The following is a 12,580-nucleotide window of genomic DNA, read 5'->3' on the forward strand; positions in this document are numbered from 1 at the left end:
CATTCAATTTTGACTCGCAATATCATTTGCCTGTATTCATTGCTACTGAGTTGTGGTATTGTCCAGAGCAGCGGGTCACTACCTCTGCCCTTGCAAGAATACTGTCCTAATTTCTGTTCCCAGTCTGAAAGTAGCAAACACTTTTTCCAGTGAAGGGCACACCATGTGAAAGGATGTTGACACCATAAGCTCAATCACTGGAAACTTAGTGCATCCATTCACTAGCACCAAGGTTAATTGTTCATCTGTCTATGATGACATTCGTCCACAGAGTCCTTCATGGGTCTTCAGTCAGGATGGGGCTGGGCAACTTGCTCCCCTGGTCAGCTGGCAGGTGTGACATACTTGTACCATATCCTCTACTGCCTCATCCACCACTGAACCACCGTTTCTCCCTCAGCTGTGACTTTGTTTTGGCAACCTCAGGTTGCCTTGGTGTGCCAACTCCACTATCCTCTGTGGAAAGTTTGAGGTCTCATGATGCATTATGCTTGCAGGAGAAGGTCTCCATTGGTGGCACTCAGGTCCTTCCTCTCTTGACAGTTCCATGAGCATTGTTTTATCGACTGAGTTTCATGACTGGGAGTCCTACAGTCAGTCTTTCTACCTGTGTTGTTGATTTGCTTTCACAGCTTTCTGTAAACATATGTCTCCCAAGAAGCAGTGATGATTTCATCCAGAGTCATGGCTTTGGGACATGCTTCCTGTGCGATCAGGCGAGGTCTTCGGTGTCATCACCTGGTGAGATTGTCTCTTGTCTGGTTATTTGCAGGTCGCTCAATAGGTAGTCCATGGGGTTGCTGGCCCTTAGTCTGCAGAGTGAAGTGAAGTTGTATTGCTGAAGCCAAACCACCCACCTCAGTGGGTGGTGTTGAGATGTGCTTGCAGACAGGTGGCTTGTGGGCCATTACAACTCATAACTCACCCCCATAGAACAAGAGGTGTAAGTGATGATCTGTCCACTTAATAGCCAGGCATTCGAGCTCAATTTGGGAATACCTGGTCTCAGTGAGGGTCAGCACTCTTCTTGCAAAAAAGATTGGCGTCAGAAACCCTCATTCATGTTCTTGGACTAGAACAGCACCCAGCCTTACAAAACACTCATCTATGATGCGTTCCATGTCTTTTGGGGGTAGAACTATGCCAATGTGGTGTTACAGAGCATGATGATGTTAAATGCTTCTATTGCCTGGGTTCGCCAGTCCCAACAGGCATTGGTCTTTGTCAGCACTCTCAGGGGCTCAGTTGGCCATGCCTCAGTTATTGAGGATATTCCGAGGTTGAGACGCTTGTACCCCCTTAACGCCAGATGTGTTGGATAGGTTATGTATCTGCTGGCCAGGTCTAGGAGTAGCTGGAGCTAACTTGAATTCAGGTCAAGCTTTGAAAACCATTGACCCTTTGAGGTCCGCAATGATATAGTCTATTGTGGACATGATGTGTCGTAGCCCCGTCAGGCAGGGGAAGCATGTGCAGTAGTTCTGGTGGCTTGGCTTGTCGGACATGCCAGTGACCAGGGGATGATAAATCAGACCGGCTGTTTATGCTCCGCTGCATTTATTTATTTATTTTATTTTGAAAGTTTTATATAGCGCGAACAAGATCTTTGCAGATATCAGAGCGCTTTACAAAGGCAAGGGGTAAGAATAGGAGAGTGCCTAACAGGCATTTGGACATAGCGTAATTGTAGGTAATAAGTGAGTGGTAGGGTAGGTAAACGAGGGAGCATAGTCAGGCAGGTAAGTCAGTAATACAAAAAGTACAAATAAGAGGGAGCATAGACAATCAGGTAAGTCGATAATACAAGTAATACAAATGGGCAAAAGAGATCAAACAAGTAGTACAGATCGACGAAGAGTCTTAAAAGGTCCAAAGTAATAGTTCAAGTGTATTTAGCCATGAGGATAGCTTTTACTTCTTTCTTAAAAAGAGGAGTGGAGGAGATGAGCCTGGTTTCAGGAGGGAGTGAGTTCCAGATCCTGGGCGCCATTCCTGAGAAGGAGCGTTTGTAAGTTTTTTTCCTTCCGGAATCTTCGAGGCTTCAGCAGAAGATTGTTTGTGCTTCTGGTGGTTCTGGATCCGCCAGAGATTGTCAGCTTCTGAGTGAGGTAGCCGGGTGAGTTCAGGTGTACAGCCTTGTGCGTCATGCAGGCAATTTTCAGATGTATTCTGGCTTCAAAAGGCAGCCAGTTCAGGGATTTAAAGTCAGGGGAAATATGTGAGTGTTTTTAGATCCAGTGATGAGTCTCGCTGCCGCGTTTAGCGAAGCTCTTAGGGGTGCAGTTGTAGTTAGGGGGAGACCGCAGAGGGCGATGCTGCCGTAGTCTATGCGAGGGATGACTAGTGCTTGTACTGCAGTTTGGCAGTCTTTGGCTGGGAGGAAGGGTTTAAGTTTCCTCAAGGTATTTATTTGGAAGTTCGCTCCCTTAGTTGCCTTGCTGATATGCTGCTGCATGTTGAGATTGGCGTCAAGTGTTATGCCTACAGATTTTGCTGAATCCACGATGGTCGGTTGGACATTGAGTGCAGTTAGGTACTTAAGCCAAGTTTGAGTGGTAGAGATTTTCGCGGGAGGTGAGATCAGAAGGAACTCAGTTTTCAGAGCATTGAGTTTGAGGTGGTTATCGGCAAGCCAGGATTGGGTGCTTCTGATTGTTGAGTTCAGAAGCATAATGTCTTTAGGGGATTGTATTTTGAGATATAGTTGGGTGTCATCGGCGTACATGTGAAAGTGTACATTGGATGCTTGTAGCAAGGTGGTGAGAGGTTCCATAACTAGGTTGAACAAAGTTGGGAATAGGGAGGATCCTTGGGGGACACCTAACGATACAGGTACTGGAGAGGACATCAAGTTGTTCCTCTTGAATTTCTGAGACCGGTTGTGTAGAAAGGAAGTGAACCACTGGAGAACAGTCCCAGAAAGACCCATTCTTGTGTTTAAAAGTTCGAGTAAGTTCACATGTTTAACAGTGTCGAATGCTGAAGAGAGATCAAGAAGGATGAGAAGGCAGGTATCGTTTTGATCTAAAATTTGGAGGGTGTCGTCAATTATGTGAGTCATAGCAGTTTCGGTACTTTGCCCTGCTCGGAAGCCTGATTGATGAGGGTTGAGGAGATCAAACTGTTCTATGTGCTTTGTCAATTGTAGTTGAACGCATTTTTCCAACAGTTTGGCGAGAGTGGGAATGTTGGTAATAGGACGGTAATTGTTTAGATCAGTGGGGTCGGCTGTTGGTTTCTTTAGTAAAGGTGTGACTTGTCCAACTTTGAGGGAGTCAGGGATGGTTCCTTGTTGAAGTGAGCTGTTGATAATTTTAGTCCAGAGTGGGAGGAGCAAAGGGGTGAAGTCTTTTACAGCGCTAGCAGGAAGGGGGTCAGTGAGGTGATTGGATGGTTTCAAGGTGCTGAGTAGTCTGTCAATTTCTTGTTCAGAGTAAGTGCCAAAGGATGACCATGTAGCATTGTTTTTTGGTTCAGTGGGTGTTATGCAGTGGGGTTTGGAGTAAAGGCTTGCGTCAATGAGGAGATCGCTCCTTATGTTGTCAGTTTTTTGGTTAAAGAAAGCAGAGAAGTCTTCACAGGAAGGTGCATCGCCCATAGTGCTGAGTGATTGGGGTTGTTCCTTGGATTGTGTTCTGATTAGCTCAAACAGTTTTCTTGGACGGTTTTTTGCTTGGTCGCGCTGGAGTCTGAAGAATTCTGATTTTGAGCGTTTTATTTTCCTGAAGTAGGCGTTTCTCTTTTTCTTCAGAGTTTTTAGGTGCAGTGCCGAGGGAGCAGATCTCCAGGTGCGCTCTGCCATTCGAATGGCCCGTCTATCTTCATTGAGACTCCCGTCGTACCATGGGTTGGAGATCTTAGTGGAGACTCTTTTCAGTTGCATCGGTGCAGCCTCATTGATTATTGAGGTCATAGCGTTGAGATAGTGGTCAGTTAAGTTTTGAACGTCCATAACGCCGGTAGGGGGTAAAGAGTTTGGGTTGAGTTTCTTCAGGTCTCTTTTCCAAACTTTGGGCTTGGAGGATTGGACCGGGTTAAGTTTAACTTTTTCATTTGTGGTGGGGGAAAGTGCAGTGATAGCAAACCATCGGGTGGGGGCACTCTTATGGGTGTGCCAGACAGAAAATTCCATTATCTTGTATTGTATAGGGCCCTGAGATCTGAAGCTGAACTGGGGTGGTGTGGAGTGCAAAAAAATGATGGATTTAGGCCCAGATCTGTGTACTGGAGTGAATGTATGACATTGTTCTGCATTCTGTCCTTCAACTGTTGTTTTTGCTGAGAACTGAAGCAGCAACGGGCAGGTGCGGTGGCAACCATAAGCCACATGGGGATGCATTTCACACTTATGGGGATGTTACCTTTTTCCGCTTCCTGGTATCAGGGAGGGGCTCTACTGTGTCAGATTGAGCTGCTAGCTTTCCCTCAGCCCGTGAACACCATGTATGCAGTACCGGTGCTTGCATTCCTGTCGGGCTGGGGGACGACGGGTGGTCGTCTAAGCAGGTGAACGTGGGCAGACTGCAGTGACATTCAGGCATCAGCCTAATGTACCTGTAGACGCTCTGATCCTCATCACCAGTGTAATGTGGCCGGCCCACACGACACACAGACTGAGCACAGGCACACTAGACACAAAGGACTCTGTCTGGAAGTGGACCTCAAGTGGTCCAGTGCAGTGCTTAATTTGAGCCGGTGGTTTCCGGTGCTCAGCACCGGTACATAATTGGCAACACAGGCAATTATGACAGTCTGCTACATGGTGGGCTGCGAGCCTGATTTAGAGTGAGCACAACAGTTGTTTACTAATTCAAAATACCTTAAAAATAACTATTACCTGCCGCCCTTGCTAATCTTATAGCTTTAGGGGCCTGGAATAGTCTAAACTGTCACACTTGTAGGAGTGTGATGGTTAGTAGCTGGTTTGGTACACATTTGTTTACAAATTAAGCATTGGTCCAGTACCACTTTATTTATCCCTTCCCTCTGCCCAGTCATCAGGGTGCATGAGACGTCAGTGGCCCTCACATGGAGGCAGAGAGGTGCTCTACATCTCCGTTCAGCTTGCAATACTTCAAACACCTAGAGCCTATCTTACATTGGTCGAAAATGACCAGTGGGTTGAAAACAATGTGCCTGTCAAAGATATCATAACATTATTAGAGTTGCCATTGGCCACCTTTCTAAACCTGTGCCTATAATGAAGTGCTAGTGGGTATGACACTTATTGCCTGTACCGTGTCGCTGCCGGTTATCACGCCGTTTGGGACGTTTTGCTTTGGATAAAAGGGCGTGATGGGGTTCTTTGGTTAGCATGCCACTTAGGAACCTGCTATGATATATAGTTGAATATCCGTAATTAAGGACCATTGCATGCCCTGGGGTTCGTTGGTTCACATGCCATTTAGGACCCTTGTATTACAAAGAGCTGACTTTTCGAAATTAAAGATTAGTGCGCGTCCTGGGACTCTTTATTCCGGATTCCCTTTTTCACATTGAGTCTCTTGAAAGGATTTTTTTCCGCTGGTGCTTCTCCGCAGTTGTTTGCCTATATTAGAGGACAACTGTGTGTGTTCTGGGGTCTTTTATAAATTGACGATCCAATTATTGATTTTATGGTGAGAAGAGTCCAAGTGTAATTATCCCTACCATCTGTTGGGCTGTATTTTTTGACTTTTATTACTGATTGGTATCTCTTATCCATGCTATTTCTCAGAACCTAGGTGATTCACGGCAATGTGAAATTATGATATTATACAACTTTGATATTGATGTTGGAAGGAGTGGATTACACTCAAGATCTTACTGGACTAGATATATGGGACGATCCTAATTGGTTACGTCGCACACTGATGATAATTGGAATTTCTTTAGGCCATATATGTCCAGTAGCACTATTAGCAAGCCCCGACGAAGTTCCCGTGGCACTAGAGAACGAAACGCGTTGGCTGTGTGCCGGTTTTAACCTAAGTACATTAATAAAGAGAAGACTTTTGGATAACGCATGTCTCCTGACTGACTTCAATCAGAGTGCCCCTTCCCTGTTTTGTAAAGTTACAAAATACTAGCCTTTTTCCTTGCTCCCAAAGCCATTCATGGCCATAAGTTGGACACTGAAATAAGGACGCAGGCAAACGATTGTGGGGTTCTGCCCACAATTTACCACCCCTTGTAACTCCCACAAAAAAAGGAAAGAGTGTATGATCCTAGACGCCCTCTAAAAGTACATTTTCACTGGGCTTCCTAAATTATGCCATTGCAAAAACAACTCTTGTAGAGTCTGAGAAAAACCAAACATTGCAATAATTTAGGTTAACAAGGCATACATGCCAACATTTCCAAGCAGGAAAGATGGGAGATAATGAATCAAATGTGGCCACTTATTCCCCCATTAACTAAAATTGGAACAGAGGCAATTTTAGACAGGAGACGGCTAAATAAAGCCATGTCTGTCTGAAACATAGGCGTCATCTGTTTGAATGTACAGCTGTCCATGCTTTCAGCGACACCAGCCCTGAATGCCTGCACGTCTACTTGAGAAAAAAATCTGAAACCCTGACGTCAGTTGACTTCCATGTCATTGACCACGGGCAGCTCGACCTAAACCCGAATCACTGCGTTTCTCACTGTCCTGCAACGCACACTTGTTTGATGTCGTTTCAAGGGCTAGACAGGACCGCATGTTGGAAGCTTCTGCAAGAGGACCACCAAACAGCAGAGCATGCAGGCCATAAACCATTCGGGTTTTAACTTCCACAAATACATAATATTTACAAAGGGACTTGAAACTGGAATGCAGAATATGTTGATTTCCTTCTGGCTTGGCTGAGACCTCGGGAAATGGGGTCGTGCGGTTTCAAAACATCACAATGACAATTATGTAAAAAAGTATTTTAAGAATATAAACACCCATCCTAATAATAATCTGCGTAGTGTTTATGCTAAAATATGAATAAGTTGCCAAATTGCATTTTGTAGGCCCAAGGACCCATCTTCTAACACATTTGACCTACCTCTCTCTCCAGTCCCTTTTCGGTGAAGAAAAGGAATATCCCATAGAAGTCATCGGATTTACCAAACCAGGGCCTGCACACAAGAAAAATATGGTGTTACACTTAAGGGTGCAGATGAAAACGTTATCATTTGAATGAAGGTTTAACAAACCACTTGCTCGCCAACCCTTCGCTAGTATAATTCTTTGAAAACACTAGTTTGCTTGAAGCCTCAAAATGTGCTCACGGTCATTAGTGGTGCACCTGGATTTAAGGTTCCCTATAAGTAATTCTGCAAACTTATCAGATAATACTATCGGTGGTTGCAAGATGGGGGGTACCTTCCCACCAGAGGTGCCTCAAGAAGGTTCAACTGGAGCCCCCGCAAGCAGGGCAGAGGTCCAGACTTCTCTCCGAGGAGGGAAACTTGACCTCAGCTCAATTAGGTAAGACAAGGCACAGCTGAAATTCTGGGTAACTGCCCTGGTGTTGCCCCTATTACCCATTATTGATGCTTCCAGCCAGTCCAAAGACTCCTCCCCCTCCAGAGAATATAAAAATAGTCTGAGCCAGCTGTGTGTGTGTGTGTGTGGGGGGGGGTGTGTGAGAGAGAGATGGTGTGCGAGTGTATGTATGTGAGAGTGTGTGAGGGTGTGTGTGTGTGTGTGTGTGTGTGTGGGAGGTGAGAGGGGGGGGGAGTGTCCATGCCCATGTGTAATATGAGCCTGCATTGTTGTCGCAGTGTTGTATCTGCTCTGTTTGTGAGGGAAACTCTTGCTGCCACACTGATTTGTGTGTATTCCTGAAACCGAAAAGCTTTTTGACTATAAAAATGCGCAAACTGTGGCCTTATCAATGCTTGCTTTTTATAATTGGTTTTGCACATCCTTCTTGCGCTTTTGTCGACACAGCGAGCAAAGTTAGCTATGGGTGGCTCAGAGGACATGTAAAGTTTAAAGCTCACCTGTGTGTCCCTGACGCAGGTATAACAGTAATCAAGGAGGATGGCTCAGGGTAATCACTGACTTACTGAACAAGACCAGCAGCAGTGCCAGCCTATGAGCTATGGGGCTGCCACAAATGGTTAACGACTGCTTGTAAGCAGAGTGGAAGAATGACATCGCTTTCTGTGCCTGAAAGGAGTAAATCCATGGAACAACTGAGCCAATTATGGCTATTTCGAGCAGCTAGCAGGCGCACTAGTAGAACTGTATGAGTGACAGCACTACATGCAGCTGATTGGTGGAACAATAGGAGCACACAGCGCCATCATTCTGTCCCTTTATGGAATCTTCCAGGATCACTGTGATCACAGTCTGTGTCTCTAGCGCAGAGGTTTTCAGACTTTTTGATGCAGAGACCCGCTCCTGACCAAACTTTCTAGAACTTGGTATTCCTCATCATGGACACCTATCGACAACCATAAAAGCCCCCAATTCTTGCAGTCCCGAAAATGTGCAACACAGAGGTACTTACGATTCTCCAGCAGTCCACATGGACAAACTAGTTCAAGTGCCAGCGTCGCCGATCACTTACTATAAATTTAGAGAACGGACACAGAATGGGTACAATGGTCCGCTGTCTCAACAGTTGGCCGCCTGTGTTACACATTTTCGGGACCTCCTTGGAATATCGCAAGCTATTTACTAGCTATTTCTTTGATGTCGAGTATACGGTTTTATGAACTAGACTACATTCTCAAGTCACCTATGTAGTCTTTCAAGGGTCATTCAACATATGAATTTACCGTCCTGAAGGTGGTCTAACAGATGTCTTCACTACCTAGACCGAAACGTCGACAACTACACCTATTTTGTTTGTGTATTATTTACCTGAGGATTTGTTTTCTGTTTAATCAGTCACAATTTCCTTTTGTGCATATTGTTTGAAATAGGTGGCCACATTAGTGACAATGAGATGCTTATAACAGCAAATAATTCTTGAATCTCAGTCACTATGTGCTAATGTATATTTATATATGTAACAGTTCTTTGTACCCTCTTAAAGTTTTTCATTATAAATTTATGTTTCAAAAAGCTTACACCCGTGTTAAATAATCTTTGGAAGATTTGTTCAAGGTGAAATAAGTCAATTTAACTTCTGAAATAACTCGATGTAAATTACTGGATAGAGCTTATGACAATTGTTTGCTTATAGATATTAGATTGAACAAAAGGAAGAAAATCCCTTCTAGGCACGCTTACCCGCTGATGTACTAATTGCTCAAGGGTCTATTGGGTTTCCCACTCATTTTCTACTAGCGCCAATGTAGGCAGGATTGTTTTTGTGCAGGAAGGAGTACCTTCCTGCACAAAAACAATCCAGAGAGGGGTTTCCTCTATCTATGTGAGCTGCAGAATGCATAGGAGATGGGAAAGTAGCTGGGAGGCCTCCCGGGTCCCGCCCCCTTCCCTCATCAGGATGGAGTCAGTTTATGAAATTGGTGAATGGGCAGTAAAAGCGCCAACAACGTGTATTATCTCCAATATGTACGCCAATGGATAATTGTATCAAATTTTGTCTGCTGGATGCTAAGTTGTAGCTCAACATGCCATATATGTTGTATTATAGAAATGTTAATAAAAATAATTTTAAAAAAAATAATTGAGGGAAGTGTTAACAGCACAAACAGACTGGCCCATGCCCATTGGCTCAAGTAAAAGCTGTGCTGGGAACTCAAACCGAAATCTGGCAACTAATTCACAAGGCACATTTTCTTAGGGCTCTGGTTCAATACTCCTCAAATTAGCCAAAATAGCTAACGATCTTTGATTGCAGCTTGCAAGTAATTCTGCAAGTGTTAACGTGTTTTTTTTTACCAAGCTTACTATGATTCCCCAAAATCCTAAATCCCACCCTGCCACCCTCGTTCTCACTTTCTTACTCAACCTTATCTCATTTTTTGGCGACTGCCTTACTTGCAAGGTTCCAATCTACACACCAAGTTACGGAGTTCTGTATAAAGCGCCTAAATACCAATCAGGGTTAAAAAACACTATGAAAATCAAATACATTAAATAATTTAGTTAATAATGTTATAACAAAACAGAAAGCTGGTCTGAATCATTGAAACTATAGACCTATTACTAAAATGCTTTGCATTTAAAAGATCATGAAACACATCAGAGCCAAACTACTCCAAGTCTATGTGAATGTTAATAATCTACAGGATGTAGGATAATAACGTGTCCAAACTCTCCAGAGCACTGGAACAGCCCAATGTGACCAGCAAGAACATGAAGCAGGACCGGTAGACCATCAATATGAATCTTTTCTGACCTTGGTGCAAAGTTCAATATGAAAGACCACAACATAGTATCTCAACAAGTTAAAGGAAGCTCACGAGTTAAAGGATTGGCTTTCTCTGGGCTACATCACGGATGAAGAATTGGTGGAAAATGTCCGAATAAAACATTGCAAACCCTCCAACTCCATCACATCCCCTATGGGTTCCATTCCTGCATCACTCCATACGCAGTTACACACGTCTTCAGGAGTAACAGTCGCAGCGTATATTTTCATATGTAAGGTGATGAAAATGAAGCCGGTCACATTGCTTTCCAGGGCATACTACTTCAAACTGTTCCACTCCTGAAGGAATTTCACTGACACTATTATACTGAAAACACTTGGCAAATTCCACTTAGAGAGGAGGTTTGCTCGGCCCACAAGGAGAACTAAATCGGTGCCATTCTTCCAGATACTGAGTGCTAATATCACTGCAATGGCAGCATCAAAGTTCCACTAGCACCAGTGCTTACAATCCATCAATTCAACATCAGTCGTCACACCTTTGGCCACAGGATGGCGCATCCCTTCAGCTCTCCGCCCTTGAAAGGAGACTCCCATCTCTGGGACTCTCTGTCCATGGAAGAAGACTCATCTCTGTGACTCTCTGCCCATGGAAGGAGACTCGCATCTCTAAAACTCTCTGCCCATGGAAGGAGACTCACATCTGTGGGACTCTCTGCCCATGAAAGGAGATTCACATCTCTACAACTCTCTGCCCATGGAAGGAGACTCGCATCTCTGGGGCTCTCTGCCCATGGAAGGAGACTCGCATCTCTGGGACTCTCTGCCCATGGAAGGAGACTCGCATCTCTGGGACTCTCTGCCCACTCGCATCTCTGGGACTCTCTGCCCATGGAAGGATGCTTGTATTTCTTAAGACTCCATGCTCATGGAAGAAAACTCACATCTATGGGACTCTCTGCCCATGAAAGGCGATTCACATCTCTACAACTCTCTACCCATGGAATGAGACTCGCATCTATGGGACTCTCGGCCCATGGAGGGAGACTCACATCTCCAAAACTCTCTGCCCAAGGAATTAGGCTGGCATCTCTAAATCTCTCTGCTCATGGAAGAAGAGTCACATCTATGGGACTCTCTGCCCATGGAAGGAGACTCACATATCTGGGACTCTCTGCCCATTGATGGAGACTCGCATCTCTGGGACTCTCTGCCCATGGATGGAGACCCGCAACTCTGGGACTCTCTGCCCATGGAAGGAACCTCACATCTCCTGGACTCTCTGCCCATGGATGGAGACTCGTATCTCTGGGACTTTCTGCCCATGGAAGGAGACTCGCATCTCTGGGACTTTCTGCCCATGGAAGGAGACTCGCATCTCTGGGACTTTCTGCCCATGGAAGGAGACTTGCCTCTCTGGACTCTCTGCCAATGGATGGAGACTCGCATCTCTGGGACTTTCTGCCCATGGAAGGAGACTCGTATCTCTGGGACTTTCTGCCCATGGAAGGAGACTCGCATCTCTGGGACTTTCTGCCCATGGAAGGAGACTCGCATCTCTGGGACTTTCTGCCCATGGAAGGAGACTTGCCTCTCTGGACTCTGTGCCCATGGAAGGAGACTCGCATATCTGGGACTCTGTGCCCATTTAAGGAAGACTCGCATCTCTGGGACTCTCTGCCCATGGATGGAAACTCGCATCTCTGAGACTCTCTGCCCATGGAAGGAGACTCGCATCTCTCGTACTCTCTGCCCATGGAAGGAGACTCGCGCCTCTGGACTCTCTGCCCATGGATGGCGACTCGTATCTCTCGGACTCTCTTCCCATGGATGGAGACTCGTATCTCTCGGACTCGCTGCCCATGGAAGGAGACTCGCATCCCTGGGACTCTCTGCCCATGGAAGGAGACTCGCATCTCTCGTACTCTCTGCCCATGGAAGGAGACTCGCGCCTCTGGACTCTCTGCCCATGGATGGCGACTCGTACCTCTCGGACTCTCTTCCCATGGATGGAGACTCGCATCCCTGGGACTCTCTGCCCATGGAAGGAGACTCGCATCCCTGGGACTCTCTGCCCATGGAAGGAGACTCGCATCTCTGGACTCTCTGCCCATGAAAGGAGACTCACATCTGTGCAACTTTCTGCCCATGGAGGGAGGCTCACATCTCTGGACTCTCTGCCATGAAAGGAGACTCTGCCATGGTGGAGAAGCGTGGCTCAGTGGTTAGAGGCGGCAGACCCGGAAGCTGAGATCGACCGTGGACCAGGGTTCAATTCCCCGCCTCGGCGGGTCTCGGGCTCACAATTCCACGGACTCGACAATTCTCGCTCTGGT

General features: G+C 45.8%; 1 protein-coding gene across 1 annotated transcript in view; it reads right to left on the bottom strand.

Annotated features, from left to right (window-relative positions):
• Positions 1 to 12,580, bottom strand: part of ADCY7 (adenylate cyclase 7) — a 441,560-nt gene that overhangs the window by 97,276 nt on the left and 331,704 nt on the right. The window contains exon 14 of the mRNA XM_078670626.1: positions 7,014 to 7,086. Within this exon, the coding sequence (XP_078526752.1) occupies positions 7,014 to 7,086 (73 nt within the window). The remainder of the gene's footprint in view (positions 1 to 7,013; positions 7,087 to 12,580) is intronic.

The sequence above is a fragment of the Lissotriton helveticus genome, chromosome 12 (assembly GCF_964261635.1).
Source record: "Lissotriton helveticus chromosome 12, aLisHel1.1, whole genome shotgun sequence".
Classification (NCBI taxonomy): Eukaryota; Metazoa; Chordata; class Amphibia; order Caudata; family Salamandridae; genus Lissotriton; species Lissotriton helveticus.